At 41.4% G+C, this 19,890-nt stretch overlaps 1 protein-coding gene across 7 annotated transcripts in view; it reads left to right on the top strand.

The window, feature by feature from the left end:
- slc39a10 (solute carrier family 39 member 10) overlaps positions 1–19,890 on the top strand; it is a 62,160-nt gene that overhangs the window by 34,671 nt on the left and 7,599 nt on the right. For 6 of the 7 annotated variants that reach the window (XM_043692894.1, XM_043692891.1, XM_043692893.1 and 3 more), the window contains exons 6-8: positions 1,323–1,446; positions 7,492–7,815; positions 11,898–11,978. In XM_043692894.1, the coding sequence (XP_043548829.1) occupies positions 1,323–1,446; positions 7,492–7,815; positions 11,898–11,978 (529 nt within the window). Of the gene's footprint in view, positions 1–1,322; positions 1,447–7,491; positions 7,816–8,895; positions 9,053–9,164; positions 9,317–11,897; positions 11,980–19,890 lie in introns of those variants that run through there. The other variant, XR_006312068.1, reaches the window with a different exon arrangement.

Raw genomic sequence — 19,890 nt, forward strand, 5'->3', positions numbered from 1 at the left:
TCTGCGCGGGTTTCCTCTGGGAGCTCCGGTTTCCTCCCACAGTCCAAAAAATATGCAGGTTGGTGAATTGGCCATGCTAAATTGCCCGTCGTGTTAGGTGAAGGGGTAAATGTAGGGGAATGGGTCTGGGTGGGTTGCTCTTCAGAGGGTCAGTGTGGACTTGTTGGGCTGAAGGGCCTGTTTCCACACTATAAGTAATCTAATCTAATCTAATCTGAATGCTTAGGCAGATGGACCATCTGCTCTTCCTTTAAAATTTCAGATCGGTTGAGGGTGTACAAAGAGGTGGTAAAAATGTCACCTATTGGATTTTGAGGCCCCCCCGCCAACCACCAAACTCTTCAGCAGGGTAGTGAAAATTCCAGCCCTTTGTTTCTTGTCATTCAGCCAATTTTGCACTCACGCTGTCACTGTTTCTTCATTCCACTGGTTTTAACATTGTTAGCGATGTTCATCACTGCTGTAATTGCATGTGTTCAGCTGTCTAAGTCCCAAACTGTAGTGTTTCCATCCAAAACTGCTCACCAACCACTAAGATACTCCTTAAAACCACTCTCTTGTTTAAGTTATTGGCTCCTTCGTTGTTCAGTGTCAAAGTTTAGCTTTCACTTCAAATGCTTTTGAGATGTCTAAAAGCACTCGGTATACTGCATTACCCACACTTAAGAACATTCAAATCAAGCTCATTCAGTACAATTTGCCTTCAATGTAGGCATGCTGGCTTTCCTTAATTAAATACTGCAGGTTTGCACGATTACATGTTTCAAAGCTATATATCTCAGCAATAAAATTATTATAATGACGGTTCTGGAGAAGGGCAAATTGGATATCAACTTCCTTATTTCCATGTTTGAATATGTATATGTAGTTGGGCAGTATCGCACTCCAAATGCACCTTAATCGCAATGAGTGTTACTAACCTTATCATTACATCAACAGCCAAATCTGATTATTATGATCCTCCTATATAATTCATACTTATGAGACATACTTTCACCAGGGTTATTGCTATCACTTTTCATAAATGAAAATATTGCAAATCATAAGGAACAAATTTGTATTTTTCTTGTAAAGCTTCAGTTTTTGTTTAATTGTGTGCTTATATATCACAGTAATCCTGAATTGATTTAATGTATTATCCAAAGTTTCTATATATAGCCAAATCTCCTTAGTTCAGTCATAAAATTTGGTTTGACAACTAATTCAATTCTTTGTAATGCAGAAATCTGAGTCTATTTAGCTGCAATTGATTAGAAGGCAAGACTTTAATGTTTTGAAATTCATTCACAATGTCTTGTTATATTTGAATATTCAATTACCAGAACAAAAAGAAATGGCGCAAGCAGAAAGTTCTGAGTGGAGAGGCAGCAGTGGGCCGAAAATTGTCAGACCATCAATTGAATCGTAGATCAGAAGGTGAATGGCTTGACCTTAAGACCATGTCTGGTAAGTGTATTTGTTAAGTGTTCAGTATATCAACAGCTGAAGTTTTTGAGATGTGTAATGACCTCACAATGTGTCTTCAACAAATTCACAAATGGGTTACTTAGTGCAATGTAAGATCTGGAATTGTGATATTTATTTGTAATAGGAAGATCTTAGTAATCAATTTTTCATTTACTTTGCTCAAAAGTTGGTGGTCAAGATCTGATCAATTAATTTTATTAATCAAGATACAAGTTTAACATGATGGTTTTGGGGAGTGTAGGGATTCACATTTCTCAATTGCATGAGGCCCCCCCCACCCTTGATGATGGGCCATGTAAAATTCCCTGGGTGGCCTTCTCATCCAGCCGGACCTGTCTGTGAATTTGAGGTGGGTGAGGCCCAGAGAAACTCACCACCCTTGCTATGTTAATTGAGGCCCTTAAGAAACAAATTATTGGCCCCTTAAAGGCAGTTTTTTTTTTTCAACTAACAAGAGGAATCCAGCGACAAAGATCATTGTACTCTGACCATGGGCAGGAAAGGTGCAGCATCCATTACCTGCCCCCCCTTTTGACACCAACACTCGCCATCAGATTCTCCCATTCAATCGAGTGTGGTGCTGAAAAATTAAAGCAGGTCAAGCAGCATCCGAGGGACAGGAGAATTGACATTTCAGGCATTAGCCCTTCATTTCATCACCCGTCATTCCTGATGAAGGGCTTATGCCCAAAATGTCGATTCTCCTGTTCCTCTGATGCTGCCTGACCTGCTATGCATTTTCAGCACCACACACACAACTCTGATCTCCAGCATCCTCAGTCCTCATTTTCTCCTAGATTTTCCCATACAGCCTAACATGGCCATCCTGATTCTCCCCACTTCCCAAACTTATTACAAGAAACCCCCATACCTCGATCCTGGGCTCCAGAGCTGCTTGTAATCCCAGCAAAGTCCACTACTCCTAGTGGTGCTGCTGTGTTTACAAAACGGTCAGTGGCAGAATCTAAGGTGGGATTTTGCCTAAATGAGGGGTGAAAATCCTGCATCCTTGATGCTTCAAATCCGGTATTCCTCACCAATTTATCCAATAGCAGGCAATCATAAAATTTTGCCCACAGATTTATACTAAGATCTGGCTTAAGGTTGAACACCATAGTAACTTTTGGAGATCCCCACTTTACACCATGTTACAACAGAGACTCAGGAACCTTTCATGGTTTGGGATGGTTATTTGTTGTAGCATTAAAGGTCTGCTTTTCCTCTAGTTCTATTAATATCAGCAATGGATTGCCAATCCAGGAATCACATCTCAAATTGCACTAAAGCCATGAACATTGTGAACTCAGGCAATCAACTGCAATTTAAAATGTACAAAAATGACCGATGAGATTGACAGTCTAGTCTATCTGGCCTATCCTATATATTTTGCTAAATGCATCAAAATAAAGACAGTCCTTATACACTAACAAGGTATGTAATCTCCTGCAAAAGATGAAAACCTAGATCATTTAGAAATAAAATCTGAGCAATTCTTCTCTGAACTCCTTAGGCCATTAAAAATTAGTCTGAAATTGTCCAATTAGTCATCACAAACCTCATTAGCGATGAAATCATACATGGGCAGAAGGGAGCAGCAGTTGCTTAGATATCTAATTCTGTTCACTGGAGAATGGAAATGCTTACCAAAGTGAATGATAGATGCAGGTGAAAACTCAGAACTAAAATGTAACTCCATTGCTCTCTTCAAAAGATACAAACAATCTGATTACTGCCAGCATTTGCTGTTTCTTATTGAAGAGTATATATTTGATTCTTATTGGTTTTGTTAAGAATAATCAAGGAGCTCTTAGCGTGCAATCAATTGGCGACATAACATTGTGTCTATCATGATCCAAAATGACCCAGGTTTCTACCTTTCACACCCCTCTTGGTATTGTCCACAAGTCTGGAATTGTGATATTTATTTGTAATAGGAAGATCTTAGTAATCAATTTTTCATTTACTTTCCTCGAAAGTTGGTGTAAATAAAGCTCTCTGCTGTAATTCTACATTCCATTTGTGTGAAATAAGTTGTCTCAGGGATGTACTGAAACAACATCTTTTACCCTAGTGAGGAAGATTTTAGCCTGCAACTTTACAATCCCATTCAAAATTTTCATAATCCTTACTCTAACTCTTCCAAGCAAAATCTCCTGCAACGTAACTCTTTTTTACTATTCACAGGAATCCCTCTCCCAAATTAGTTGCATTTCTCCTGTCACAATTAGTGACCACTTCCTTGATCTCATTAATATACTTAAAATTTGTCTTTTTATCTTTCTTATTCCCCCCCCCCCCCGCCCCGGTACTTCTATCAGTACTTTATCCTCCTCTTCCACTGTCTTCTGCTTCCTTACCCTCTTAATTAATTTTTCAGCCCTAGTGGAAAGCAGATCACCACAATTTTCCTTCGATAAAGGTGCATCCCCTCAAATGGTTTTGGTAAAGATGTAACAGTTTTTAAGCAAGGTTGGAGATGGAAGTGGGAAAGAATAAAAGGGAAAGTCTATTTCAGCTTGGAAGGCAAAAGTAACTAAATGACAAAAGGAGGTGATTGTGCAAGATGAAGGGATGTTAATACAGCAAGACATAGAAAATTTGTCTAGAGGAGGTATAAATGCAATGTGCAGAATAATTACCAACTGCTGCTCTCCAAAACCAAGAATATACTTAAAAGAAAGAATAGCAAATGTTATGATCTGAATGTTTTAAATTCAATACTTTTGAAAATTTAAAAGTGCATTATTGGAAATTAAGGTGCTTATCCTCCAATTTAGACTTACTCATTTAAAGAGGCTGAATAATTTGGAGATGCCAATGTTGGACTGGGGTGTACAAAGTTAAAAATCACATAACACCATGGTATAGTCCAACTGGTTTATTTGGAAGTACAAGCTTTTGAAGCGCTGCTCCTTCATTAGGTAGTTGCTGACGGCAGGGAAGTCAAAGTTGGAGTGAGGTGAAGCAAATATTTAAAATAACAGATGATTGGAAGTTCAGGGTCAGACTTGTGGACTGAATGGTCACTTAATCAACCTTTTGATCGCCCCAGTTGAGGCCACATTGTGAGCATGATTACCATATACTAAATGGAACTAAGTACATCACTGTTTCACCAGAAAGAAGTGAAAAGCCTAAGGAAGGAGGCAGTAAAAGAGCATCCCCTGTATTAGCATGGGAAATTTCTGTGAAAATGTGGGTGATTTCGAATAATTGGAATAATTGACAACTGAATCAGGGTGCACCATCAAAATAAATGTGACAGAGATGGAGAAACTTGAATAATAGAATAGAGTACTTACAGGAAGTGGGGTTTCACATTGTGTAATCAACTTGCCTGAATGAATAAAGTTCAGTCATCACAAGAAGCTTAACACCACTTAGCCTGCTTGATCAGCACCCAAACTACCACCTTCAACATTTGCTTTCTTCAACACTGTTGCAGAGTGGCAGCAGTTTGTACCATCTACAAGGTACACTGCAGTAACTCACCGAGGCCCCTTCCACAGTACCAAACAAACCCACATCCTCTACTGCTTGGAATGACAAGGATAGCAGAATTCTATGGACAGCACCACCTGCAAGATTCCTTCCAAACCAAAACACAGTGACTTGGAACTGCCTGTTCCTTCACTGTAACTGACTCAAAATCCTGGAACTCCCCTTTCTAACAGCACTGAGTGTGTACCTACATGTGATGGATGACTGAGAAGGCAGCTCAATCTAACCTTCTCAAGGGCAAGTTTGAGATGGGCAATGAATGCAGGTTCAGCTAACAATACCTACATCTCATGAAAATATAAAGAGGTGGGGAAGAGGACTTTAGTGTCAGAATGAAGAATATTCCAGATATCTCAACGAAAGGCAGGCATATGGGTTCTTATGGCAATGCAGTTTATTTGGAAAAATTGAACAATTTTCCCTTAACTACACTTAAAAGTGGGAACAAATTAAACCAGGCAGAGGAGAGTCATGGAATTTGGTGAACTGACCTCTACACCTCCTCCTACTGCCCTTCGACCACGACCTCACCTCCCATCACCAAACCATCATCTCCCAGACCATCCACAACCTTATCACATCTGGGGATCTCCCATCCACAGTCTCCAACCTCATAGTCCATGAACCCCGCACCGCCCAATTGTACCTCCTACCAAAGATTCACAAACCTGACTACCAGGTCAACCCATTGCCTCAGCCTGCTCCTGTCCCACTGAACTCATCTCTGCCTACCTTGACACCATCTTGTCTCCCTTAGTCGAGGACCTCCCCACTTACGTTCGGGCCACCATCCACACCCTTTATCTCCTCCAAGACTTTTGTTACCCTCTCCCCATAGCCTCATCTTCAGCGTGAACATCCAGTCTCTCTATAAATCCATCTGCCATCACGAAGGCTTCCAAGCCATCCATTTCTTCCTCTCACGCCGTCCCAACCTTCCACCGACGCCCTCATCTGCCTGGCTGAACTGGTCCTCACCCATAACAATTTCTCCTCCTAATCCTCCCACTTCCTCCAAACCAAAGGGATAGCCATGGGCCCTAGCTATGCCCGTGTCTTTATCAGATACATGGAACAGTCCATCTTCTGCAGCTACACCGGCACCACCCCCACCTGTTTCTCCGCTACATCTGTGACGATATCGGCGCTACCTCATGCTCCCACGAGGTGGTTGAACAGTTTATCAACTTCACCAACACCTTTTACCCGGACCTCAAATTCACCTGGACCTTCTCACAGACACGTCCCTCCCCTTCCTGAAACTCTCCATCTCCATCTCTGGCAACCGACTAAGCACAGACATATACTACAAGCCCACTGACTCCCATAGCTACCTAGACTACACCACCTCTCACCCTACCGCCTGTAAAAATGCCATCCCTTTTCCCAATTCCTCCACCTCTGCCGCATCTGTTCCCAGGATGACCAATTCAATTTTAGAAAATCCCAGATAGCCTCCTTTTTCCAAGATCGCAATTTCCCTTCCCTCGTGCTCAACAGGAGAGCTCCAGTACATCTCCTCCACTTCCTGCACCCTGCCCTTGAACCCACCCATCCCAACGCACTGCAGGAAGTGCAAAACCTGTGCCCACACCTCCCCCCTCACCTCTGTCCAAGGCCCCAAAGGATCCTTCCACATCCAACAGAAATTTATCTGTACCTCCACCAATGTCACCTACTCTATCCGTTGCACCTAGTGTGGTCTCCTCTACATCAGGGAGACAAGACACCAACTTGCGGATCGTTTCAGAAATCATCTCTGGAACACCTGCACCAACCAATCCCACCGTCCCGTAGCTGAACACTTCAACTCCCTCTCCCACTCCACCAAGGACATGCAGGTCCTGGGCCGCCTCTATCACCAAACCCTTAGCACCCAACATCTGGAGGAAGAACGCCTCATATTCCGCCTTGGGTCCCTGCAACCACATGGAATCAATGTGGATTTCACCAGTTTCCTCATTTCCCCCATCCCAGTCCCAAGCCTCCAACTCGGCACCGACCTCCTGACCTGCCCTCCATCTTTCCCATCTATCCGATCCACCCTCCTTTCTGACCTATCACCTTCTCCTCCACCTTTATCTACCTATCGCATTCTCAGCTATCTACCTCCCAACGCCAACCCCCCTCCCAATTATCTCTCAGCTCCCCCAGCCCACAAGCCTCATTCCAGGTGAAGGCCTTATGCCCGAAACATCGATTCTCCTGCTCCTCAGTTGCTGCCTGACCTGCTGTGCTTTTCCACCACTGCACATTCGAGAGTGATGGAATTGTCTTGAATGGAAACTGATTGATCTTCTGTTTATGGGAGACACAATTGCTCTCAAAATGAATTAGTGAGGACTAAAAATGTGGAGAGAATGGATATCCGTGGTAAAAAGGAAATGGTCGATTCAAAAGGTGATATTGAAAATCTTTGTGAGGGAGGTTTTGTATGGAACTATTTATCAATATATAGTAATGTAGCATAGGTAGCAAAACGTTAAGTACACTATATAATAATTAATCAATTTCTGGTTTTAGGAACAGACCAACTGGATGGCTTTGGTGAGCAACATGATATAACCCAGGTTACTGACCTTGATGGTACCTTAGGATCCCCATCAAAGATATCTGTTGCCCCTGATTTAAAGTCTGTTTACATTCATGACTCACAAAGTGAAATTGATTATTGTGCTGCTAACTATGATGTTAAAGTGAAACCTAAAAAACATTCAAACCATTCGCATCATTCACATGGCCACTGCCATTCTAATAAAGAGATGCAAGATGCTGGAATAGCGAATATTGCTTGGATGGTTATCATGGGAGATGGCATGCATAACTTCAGTGATGGCCTGGCAATAGGTAAGAAAATGAAATTGATTGCAATATCAAAAATACATGATAGCTTTAGTAGTGTCTAGAAGTAATACAATTAACAAAATTTGCTAATATCTTTAATCATTAAAAGCACAGATTAAATATTTGAATTGTATCTCTGTAAAACTTGAATTTCTTCAATACAATTCTGTAGAGTGTCGATTGTTTTGTATCACCATAGCTAAATTCCAGTTTGCATTATTGCTAACTAAATTTTGTGTACTGAATTAATTTGTGCTTTGTAGGATGTATTCCACTTCAAAAATCATGGGCTGAATTTTACCATAAATCAACTAAGAGTCAATATCGGAGTTTCAAAGCAGGTTTCTCTCTGTGAGCTCTGGCAAGTTATCTCTCACTATTTTACATTGCTCACCTTGTTATGTATACACCGAGCCTCTGTGACATTGTGGGGTGCTATCTTGTGCTCACTAGCAGTGGAGATAATCATCACTGCATGGACCTTACAGGATTTCATATTTAAACCCTAGCCGTACACCAAGCCAATTTGCTGCCAAACAAGAAATGCCCTTAACATTTGCAGTGTCAGAAGAATTGCCCAGAGACAGCCAACAGAGATAAGTTGGCACCCGAAATTGGTTACAGGAACCTGGAGGGTCCTGATGAATAGTATAGTGAAGAGGGCTTTTTTTGTCAGGACTGTTCGAGGAGATCACGCTACCAGATCTTGCCAACCTGGTGTGAATTTGCCACTTGGGTCATTATGATATCCATGGTCCAGAGAAATGTCCAGCAGTGCAGGTAGAAGGGTAATGACCTCCCTGTACTCTGCAAGGGTAAGGGCTACCTCTTTGTTCTGTTGTTATTCTCTATCTGTGCCATTATACCCACCTCCCACCGTCTTATGATCTGCCACTTGGGTCATTATTGTATGCAGGATCTTTCCTCACTTGCTTTCCAACCCACTCCATTCTGGAACTACTAAGCTGTCATATCCTCTCATTAATCCAGAATACCTCACAATCTTACCTCTGCCTACACCAACACTAACAGCTATGCCAGGCAGTTTCACCTCATTTAATCCCTACCTTTGTCTTATTCCAGGAGAAAACATCCCACAATAGGGCAAAAAGTGCCAAGGCAAGGGGGGATCCTGACCTTCATCTCTTCACTGCTTCTGAGAAGGCAATCCTTGCCTTAGTGGAGAGGACTATGGCTGATCATCCAGTGATGCCAAGACCTCTTGTGTTTTGGCAATCAAGTAAGATTAAATGGCTACAGTGCTCTCCTGTTACCTCCATTATGAATGCTTTCTTAATGTGGCCAAACCTCTAACCCCATCTTGCAATCATTCCCTTTCTTGTCTGCTGCAGAGACTGGTGGCATCTGCATGGTAATCAGCCCCTAAGGATGTCGCCTTCTCCTCCACCTCTGAGGGAGCCACAGATTCTTCAGAGGAAGCACCCTGTGCCTGTCCCCACATCTTCCACCAGCTCAGATACTGATACTTTGCTGGGTACTTCAGGTAAAATACAGCTGAGAGCATATGCTAGTGAGTATATCACTGTCATGTCTTCAAAGCTGCCAATAGAAGAAAGACCCCATGTCACTGGCACTCAAAGAACTGCTGGAGACCAGGTCCCTGCTCGGGCCGAGGCAAGAGAGGACCCCATGTTGTCAGTCATTAATAACTTCCTTCAAATATACAAACAAGACACAGGAGCAGCAGGTATGTTTGTTGGAAGCATTTGCAAAACGGATTTAGGAGTCCACCAGAGATATCTGCACGGTACCCTATTATCCTACATTTACCCCTGACTAATGCATCTAACCATGGCTAATTCACCTCATCTGTTGAGGAAGACAAGCCTGCTTCTGAACAGCACACCCTTCTGGATGTCTGGTCCATTAGCCACAAACATTTCGTGTGGGGGTGATGACTTGGTTAAAACACCAAAGCTAAATGTTCCAATGTATGGGAAGGTTCACTATACCCTACCTACGACACTAGGACTGGATGTAATGAGATGGAAGAAAAATAAAAGATCTTGGTGTGTATGTAGAAGGCATAGGTGAGACTTCATTGCAGATACAGTAAGATGTTTGTAAATATATTTTTCCTCATCAGCTGTGTGAGAGAATGTTATCTTAGCTGTAGGTTTATCCCATTCTGCATCTCAGCATTCTACTACAAGTTGCCCACCGTAGCAGTGGCCTCTCATAACTCCCTCGACTTTCAGTGAATGATCCCCTAAACTGACTATGGCCCACCTCCCTCCACTCCCTCTTCCACCCTTCCCTTCCCAAAAAAAAAACCCCTGACTGATTTAGGGAGGCTGCCCCAACTGAGTATTAACCAGACCCCTGACTATGCTCTCTGCAGCTCCATTACTGATATGCTGCTAATCCCCAGACTGGTTGCGCGAGATCTGCAAGACTGACAATAGCCCACTCCCTGGAATGCACTGATTTGGACTCCCTGATACTAGATGTCTCCAGCAGCTGCCTGGCAATTTCTAAGATCTTGGACTGTGATCGAATGATGTCTTTGACTTACTGTGGTCAGACTTCCTGACTGAAGACAGTCAACACCGACTTGAGGACTACTCCCCTCTGAGTTTGAAGCACATTGTGTTTTTGTCACATACACAGCATGGTGCCATTCAACAACATGTCAGCCCCCTCCCCTTAACTGATCACTTGACAACTGTGACATACTGCCTGGCTTTGTGTCTACAGTGTCACAGAAGGACTGTGAGCCTTTAAGTTCTGCATGAAGCAGCATAGCATAAAAATGCAAGATGAGGCATGGCCTAGATTCTGTGAACAACAAGTAAACACAAAGTGAGTAAATGCTAAGAGCCATGAGCTTGGTGATTGTACCTGCACACAAAATAACCTGGCAGCAGCATTACAGTACAAGGTGTCTCCAAAATGCAGTATTGAAATGGTGAAGAGTATTGTAAGTGAAATAGATGTGCCATGATAATATGGTGAGGCTGAAGCATATCCAATACCCACATCCAGAGATGGAGAGATGCAGGCATTCACTGCCCATGAAGCCACCATGTACCCAAACTGACTTTATAAGTCAAATTGTCAACATCAAATTTCTATCTGCCATGTGGGAGAATGACAAGCTGCATTTAAAATGATTTGGTAACAAATGGGCTTCTTGTCTCTGACTAGCAAAGTTTGTCTTGCCATTCAACCCTTAGATGGAAAAATCAGACTTTTATTCTCAACACAGAATCTCATTGTTCCAATCTAGCCATATTTCACTAATTGACTCACCATTGCCCACATTAGAAAATTCAGCTCAATGTTTTTAATATTAATTAAAGCTTCTTCCTTTTGAAAATCTGCTTCTTCTGATTACAAGCAAGAACATGCAGGGAAGTGGAATGTTCTGGATTGATTGTCGTCAATTTCACTATTTGTGTAATATGCTTTATTTTGGCAGTCAATTAGATTGAGCACCTGAAACTCTAATTAGGGGAAGAAAATTAGAATATTTCGGTCTTAATAGTAAGGTATTCCATACCTGAAGTTACGAGAAAACACTTTCTCTAGATTTCAAATGTATTCCATAAGCTGCTGGTAGACATATGAAACTTTAAAGCGTGTATGCATTATCTAAATAAACCAATTAATTTTAACATGTACTTTCTAAGGGACAGCTGTAGTCATACAGTTCCAGTGTATGAGATTTGTGGAAGTTTGAGCAGAAAGTTGCATTTATAAAAATGGTATAATAAAGTATGAATAACGGTTTGTGTTTTTGAGCAATATTATCTTCTGACAACTCCCTTTGCATTGGGAAAGTTTCATGTCATGCATGTTATGACTAAAAGTCTTTAAAAATGAGGCTAGTAATTGCAGCTATACTTCTGAATGTACTGAAATTAAAGCTACATAGCTACAGAGCACTTTTCACAAAATCCAGATGTTCCAAAGCCCTTTCTAGCCAATGAAGCAAATGATTTTAAAGTTGAAATGTTTAATATTAATGTATTTTGTGTTCCTTAACTAGGATTTCTCCTTCTTATTGGTATGCAGTTGCAGGAAGTTTAAATTATTTAATATGACTTTGTTTTAACTTCCAGGAGCTTCTTTCAGTGCTTCCATCACCGGGGGGCTGAGCACTTCCATCGCAGTATTTTGTCATGAGCTTCCTCATGAACTAGGTAAGTTTTTTTTGTGACTTCCATTAGCATAAAGTGTAATACCATGAGATTAAGCATTTCATTTACTTTTTTAGGTGGAGGGAGCATAGGACCACATGATATAGGAGCTGAATTAGGCTATTTGGCCAAAGAATGCTTTGCCATTGGACCATGGCTAATATGTTTCTCAAACAAAATCAAATTGCCGGAAAAACTAAGGAGATCTGGCAGCATCTGGAGAGAAAATCAAAGTTAGTGCTTCGAGTTCAGTGACCCTCTCATCCGTTGAAACTCCATTGAGTACAGACCCAGAGTCCTCAACCGTTCCTCATGACAAACCCTTCACCCCCGGGATCTTATGAACCTCCTCTGGACCCCCTCCAAGGTCAGCATATCCTTTCTTAGATACAGGAACCAAAACTGCTCCCAACATTCCAAATATGATCTGACCAGAACCTTATATAGCCCCAGCAACATATGTCTGTTCTTGTATTCTAGACCTTTTGAATAGAATGATAACATTGCATTTACCTTCCTAATTACCAACTGAACCTGCATATTAAGTGTTGAGAATTCTAAACCACGACTCCCAAGTCCCTTTGTCCTTCAGGCTTCCAAAGCCTTTTGCCGTTGAGAAAATAATCAACGCCTTTCTTCTTCCTATCAAACTGCATAGTTCACATGTTAAATACAGGAACAGTTGGCCAGAATTTACATACCAAAAATAGCAAGGCCAGACTAACAAATTTCAATATTCTGAGAAATTTAAGAAGCAATTTTGGGTCCTTGAGGGAAGGAAGTTAAAGCCATAGTCTTCATATAGTATAGATTTCCAACCAAAATATCATGAGTAGAGACATACATAACTTTCTCTTGCTGGTGGAAATGTAAGGTAAAGTTTAATGGTTTATAAAATTAGAAGAGCCTTTATAGTGAACGGGGAAAATAGGATAAATATTTGAAACAGATGATGGCAGTTATGAGAAGAGTGTGGGGAAGGGTGTTCAGTCTTTATTGGCTCTAATAAAGAGTAATCAGAGACACTTAGATGAATAGCCTCATGTTGTAAACATAATTCATAACAATTGTTGAATTTCCTTTTGAGATTCAAATATGGTGTTGAATGTAGAAGGTTCTCCCACTTTCTCATAAGATACTATAGAAACTGGCACTAGTTTGTCAATATCCTCCACAGACAAATTTCAGACTGCTCTCACCTTGAGTTATAATAGATGACAGCTATTTTTGTTACTACTTTATATTGAAGCTCAGAGTTTGCCAGTCTCATTCTTTGGGATTTTATCATTCACAACAGGTTAGAGAACTATTTTTTAAAAAACAAAGGGATGAACTTTAGCCTTCCTGCGACTTCTAAAGTTTAAATTGTATTTTCAGACCCATTGGTTTCTTCTAGATTTGCCTTTCCATGTACTGCCACTTCCACATATTTTGATTTAGAATGATATGATAAATCTAAGGTGTAAAGCTAATTTTGTCCACAGATTATGAGCAATGTGCTCTTCCATGGACTCTAGCAAAGTCATTTTAACTTCTTAACAGATCATAAAAATATCATTCAAAGGTCATACAGCTGTACAGCATTGGAAACAGATTTTTTGGTCCAACTTGTCCATGCCTACCAGATATCCTAAGTTAATCTAGTCCTATTTGTCAGCATTTGGTCCAAATCCCTGTAATCTTTCTATTCATGTACCCATCCAGATGCCTTTTAAATGTTGTAATTGTACCAGCCTCCACTATTTCATCTTTGAGGAGAAAGTGAGGTCTGCAGATGCTGGAGATGAGAACACATTTCCATCCCCTAGATGCTGCCTGACCTGCTGCGCTTTTCCAGCAACACATTTCCATCTCCACTATTTCATCTGGCAGCTCACTCCATATACTGTATACATCATCCTCTGCATGATGAAGTTGCCCCTTAGGTCCCTTTTTAAATTTTGCCCCTGTCACCTTAAACCTATGCCTTCTAGTTTTGGACTCCTATTCTGGAGAAAGAATCTTGGCTTTTCAACCTTTCCATGCCCCTCATGAACTTCAGCCTCTAACCCTCCAGGGAAAGTAGCCTCCGCCTATTCAGCCTCTCCCTTTAGAGGACACCTTCCAACCCTGGAATCGTCTTTGGAAATCATTTCTGAACCATTTCAAGTTTCACAACATCCTTCCTATAGCAGGGAGACCAGAATTGAAGAACTTAATCAAGTGAATCAATGTGTCATGAATCTTCATTCTGCGGTTTTAAATTATTCAGTTGGTAGTGCTTTCCATGATCCCAAAATATATGGAACAAGAAATTGTCACACCATTTTATCCATTTTCTTACCATTTATTTTCTTTCCAAAGTGTAGTCTTGGAACACTGCAAAGAGGAGATTTTGCTAATTACTTGTGCTTTCACTATGCAAAGACTTCTGGATAAACCAGATTGTTCATGATTTCCACCTTAGTTCGTTTCCACACCTCAGACAGGCTTAGATGATAAAGCCTGTAAAGCCTATTCCATGTTTCAAATACAACATAATTGATCTGCACCTCAAGTCTTCAACTAACTACATTGGTTGAATGTCCCTGAATTACCCTTGCCTAACAAAGAAACAGAATAATGCTGAAAATACTCAGAAGACCTGACAACATCCGTTGAGAGAGAAATGGATGCAATGAGTGGGATTTTTCTCTCCCTAGAGGTGACAAAGCAGCTGATGAGAAAGTCATTATCAGGTGGATTGGTACAGCCGAGTTACTCTTCCCTTCCTTAGTCCATGCATGACCATCTTTACCAGTCAACTAAGTTCCTTAAGTGGTCAATTAATTTTCACTTAAGGCTGTCAGGAGATCATTGGCCCAATTACCTGCTTTCCTGGTAGGCATGAAAAGTGGCTGCCTGACAGGAGAAACCATGGTGGCCTGCCTTCCAGTAGGGTTGGAATGGGGTGGCATTGCCTCTATTGTCCAAGTCAGTGGGCACTAAAGGCTACCCCCTGCCTATAACACTAACTCACTTCTCATGACTCCCATGCAATAATACCCTCCAAAAAAAAACTACCATGCCAGTCCAACTCATGGCCACAGTTGGAGCTGCCAGCAATGCTATCCAGCTCCCAGTGCCTGCCACTTTGTCCAGCAGCTTTGGGAGAGAAAGCCTTCACTGTCAATGCTCCTGACAGGCTGGGCAGGCCTGCTAGGTAGCCCTTCAGCGGGTGTTTAGAGTTTGACCTAGCAGGCTTTCTTGCTAATGGTGTGGGGATTAGCCATCCCTGAAGACAACCACAACCACACTTTGGCAGAGAACACTAGATCCAGTCTAATGTTTCAGGTTGGTGACTCTTCAGAAGAGTATTTAGAGAAGTTACAATTTTAGGCAAGGAAAGTGAATGAGTGAACTAAGGACAAATGGCAAAGTTTGTCATAGCTTAAGAAATAAAATAACAAGATGTAGATAGTGAAAGGCAAAAGAGATGATTAGATTAGATTACTTACAGTGTGGAAACAGGCCCTTCGGCCCAACAAGTCCATACCGCCCTGCCGAAGCTCAACCCACCCATACCCCTACATTTACCCCTTACCTAACACTACGGGCAATTTAGCATGGCCAATTCACCTGACCTGCACATCTTTGGACTGTGGGAGGAAACCGGAGCACCCGGAGGAAACCCACGCAGACACGGGGAGAATGTGCAAACTCCACACAGTCAGTCGCCTGAGGTGGGAATTGAACCCGGGTCTCTGGCGCTGTGAGGCAGCAGTGCTAACCACCGTGCCGCCCACTGTGCCGCCCGTGAGGAGCCAAGTAAAGAAAGATGATATCTCTAGTGGAGTGGTAAATGAGAAAGTAAAATCACAAGCAACGGCTGCCATCAGAAATGAAAAGGACAAATGTGATATGAAATGAGGAGAGAATGAATCCATTAAGATTATATTTGCTAGAGTTCAGAAGAATGGGAGAGGGGAACCTCACAGAAGCCTAAACAGAACCAGACAGGTGTTATGACATGGTGTAAACCCCTCTGCTAATTTAAGCCCAACACACAGAAGCTTATCTGTTACGTTTCAAGAGGTAAAAGAACTCTGAGGTCACTATTTAAAGTAAAAATTAGCAATTTTATTCTTTAAGTCCAACAGAGAATATAAAACAGGTCAAATAAATTCCCTCTTACATTTACAGCAAAATCAATTTCAAAACCAGCTAGAGTCTTCAGTTGTCGAACTTTCTCTGTAGATTCCTCTAGGTCAATTTTGGTGTTCTTCTGCACAAATTTCTTATAGACAGGTACCTTGCAGAGAGTTATCCAGCCAGCAGACTATTTGTTGGTGCTTATTGCTGTTCTTCCCCCTAAATGTCTGATTTTATACCCCAAAACATTAGCTCATTTCATTGGTTTAATGTCAATCCAATCAGTGAAATTCAAATTCAATTGGATTTTGGTATCTGAGGCAGAATTTAAACTGTCCAAATGTGAATTTGTTTTTGTTTCATGGCAACACAACTCCAGCTATTTGTTTCAACCAAATGTTGCATTCTTAAATTGTTCACCACACTATGTGCTTCTCTAAGGCCTTGCCAATTTCCTCTCTCTTAAAGGTACAGTACATGCCTACACCTTCACAACACAGGCTAGTTGCAAGAATGATTTTCTCGATGGCAGTGGAGTGCAGAACCAGGGGTCACAGTTTAAGGATAGAGAGTAAATCATTTAGAATTGAGATGTGAACTTTCATCCAAACAGTGATGAGCCTGTGGAATTCACTACCACAAAAGGCAATGTCCAAAACATTGTGTAATTTTAAGAAGGAGTTGGATGTAGAACTTAGGACTAAAGAAATCAAAGCATATTAGGGGAAGCGGAAACAGGCTATTGAGATGGATGATAAACTATGATCGTGCTGAATGGCAGAGCTAGCTCGAAGGGCCAAATGGCCTACTGGAGCTCTTCCATCTGAGCTGCCTGTATTTTGACCCAGCGATAGTGAAGGAGTGGTGACATATTTCCAAGTCAGGATGGTGAGTGATTTGGAGGGGAACTTGCAGGTGGTGGTATTTCCATACATCTGCTGCCCTTGTCCTTCCAGGTGGAAGTGGTTGTGGGTTTGAAAGGTTCATCTAAGAATCTTTGGTGAATTTCTACAGAGCATCTTGTGGAAAATACACACTGCTGCTACTGAGCATCGGTGGTGGAATGAATGGATTTTTGAGAATGTGGTGCCAGTCACGCGGGCTGGATGGTGTCGAGCTTCTTGAATGTTGTTGGAACTGCACCCATGCAGGCATGTGGAAAATATTCCATCACATTCCTGACTTGTGCCTTGTACCTGGTGGACCGGCTTTTGGGGAGTCAGGACATAAATTATTTGCTGCAATATTCCTAGCCTCTGAGCTGCTCATGTTGCCACTGTATTTATGTGATGAGTCATTAGAGTTTCTGATCAATGGTAATGCCCAGGACGTTGATAGTGTTGGTAACGCTGTTGAATGTCAAGGAGCGTTGGTTAGATTGTCTGTAATTGGAGATGGCCGAAGCATGGCATTTGTGTGGTGCAAATGTTATATTGTCCAAATCTTGTTGCAATTGAACATGAACCACTTCAGTATCTGAGGAGTTGTGAATGATGCTGAAAATTGTGCAATTATCAGGGTTTTTTTTTGCAGGATAGAACATAGGTATTCTGTGAAGCAGTCACCCAGTAAATGCTGAGCTTTTCCAGCAATTTCTGTTTTTGTTCCATCGAATCCAGTTTTGCTAGGGCTCCTTGATGTCAAGGGTTATCACTGTCATCTCACCTCTGGAATTAAGCTCTTTGGTCCATGTTTAAATTGAGGCTGTAATACGATCAGGAGCTGAGTGGTCCTAGTAGAACTCAAACTGGCATCACTGAGCAGGTTATTGATGAGCAGGTGCTGCTTGATAGCACTTTGTATCTGTTCACTCATTTTCAATTATTTATATACTTGAACCCTAAATCATCTTCTCATCCACATTTCCTAGCTTCTCACAAATTAGAAGATAGTCTTTTTTGGATCAAAATTGATGACATTACACTCTCCAACTTAACGTAAGATTATCTCCTTGACTCCACTTCATTGCCTGCCCCTGAAGCCCTTGATGATCAAAAATATATTGAACTAAACCTTGAACATGTTCAACAATCTAGCATCTTGTTCTCTCTGAATGAGAATTACAAAGATTGAAGACCCACTGGGAGGAAAAAAAAATCTGCAACCCCCTAATTCTAGATTCTCTTATGAGCGTAAGGCCAAATCTGCTCAAACTTTTCTCATCAATCAACCTCTTCATGTCAAGAATCAGCTTTAGTCATCTTTCTAAATTGCCTCCAATGCAAGCACATTCCTCCTTAAGTGAGGAGACCAAACCATGCACTGTGCTAGTTTGGGTTTCCTTACTTAAAGAGGAATGTGCTGTATATAGCACCAATGCTGTATATAGTTGTAATAAGACTCCCTTCCTTTTGTTCTCTTCTCCCTTTTGTAATAAAGACTACATTCCATTTGACTTCCTATTTATTTGCCAAACCAGCATATTAATTTTTGTGCAAGGGAAAGGGGGCTTTAAAGTGAAATCAGAGGTGGCTCCCAGCCAACAATCTTATGCCCAATCCTCTAGCAATGTCCAATTACTTGATCAGGCATTGCCTTTGATTGAGGGATGCCACCACTCACTGAGGTGATAAGCTACCTGCGCTGTAGCAGTTTTCACAAGCGTTTCATGGTAATAGGTCTGCCTATCACTGGGTTAATCTCAGCAACAATGGCTGAGGCCCTTAAACTGTCCTTAATTGGTCACTGAAGGTCTTCATTGACATGATAAAAAAGATGACCATGGATGTTTCTGCCCAACTTTTTCATCCAGAACCTAATTCTGGTAGAGGTGGGAAGGTGGCAGGGTTAGGTAAACCACCATCCTGCCTAAATTCATCCCAAAGATGCCTTTTGTGGTCATGAACTTGCCCCGTTCAAGCCTTTTGCAAAAAGCTATCGTGTGTAGATTCACCTCGTTGAGTTGAAAGATTAAAGAGCTGCTCAGTGTCGGTAGCTCCTTTTATTCATGGTTGCATGATGCATTTAGTAGACAATGATACATGTCCTCCCAGTGTAGAGCAGATCATTCATCCTTCTAGGTCATTGATGAAATCTTCCTTGATGTACCCAAAGGCACTGACCTCTACAGCAACCAAAGTCTGGGCTGTACAGGTTACTCAGGATCAGATGGCTTTTTGTATTCATCTATCAAAAACAGTACATGTTTTCTCCCCTGTAAGTCCTGCAGGATGCCTTTCTATGGAGGTGTCGCTAAAGAGTGGATCTGTCTGCAACATTTCCAGCCTGCAGTGGCCTTGCATAGTTCCTTCAAGCATCAGTTTAGGCATGGAGATCATTGTCATGGCCGAGTGTGCACTAAGTAATAAACAAATGGCCAGACCATGTGCTTCAGATGGTCCCAATTGGAGACATAAACTTTCACAGGAAGAAGTCTGGTGTATTTCTGTGTTCAAATTATCCTTTTCCCACGTTTAACAAATGGGGAGTAACTAAAAGGATTGTGTTCAAACATCATGTTTACTCTAAATATAATGTTAACCTTTTTAGTCAAACCATTTACACCAATAAAAGAGCCTTGTTAATCTAAAAGGAGAAGTAAATTAAAGTTTTAGTAGTATTGGGAATTTCTGAAAATTACATTAGAGGATTTGTGTCCTTTAAGTATAGACGTTCAATGATAGTTTGTAATATGGAGACTCTGTTATCTCAGCTGAATCATCTTGCAGAGGTGACATTAATGTTGGCTTTATTCTACTATTTTTTTTTCATTGTCTGTGGTGATATATGCTTTACCCCAAAATGAATATTTTCATAACAATATATTAATCTGGGCTATATAGCTGCTTAATAGCTGCTGATAAAT

This window comes from Chiloscyllium plagiosum, chromosome 7 (genome assembly GCF_004010195.1).
Source record: "Chiloscyllium plagiosum isolate BGI_BamShark_2017 chromosome 7, ASM401019v2, whole genome shotgun sequence".
NCBI lineage: Eukaryota > Metazoa > Chordata > Chondrichthyes > Orectolobiformes > Hemiscylliidae > Chiloscyllium > Chiloscyllium plagiosum.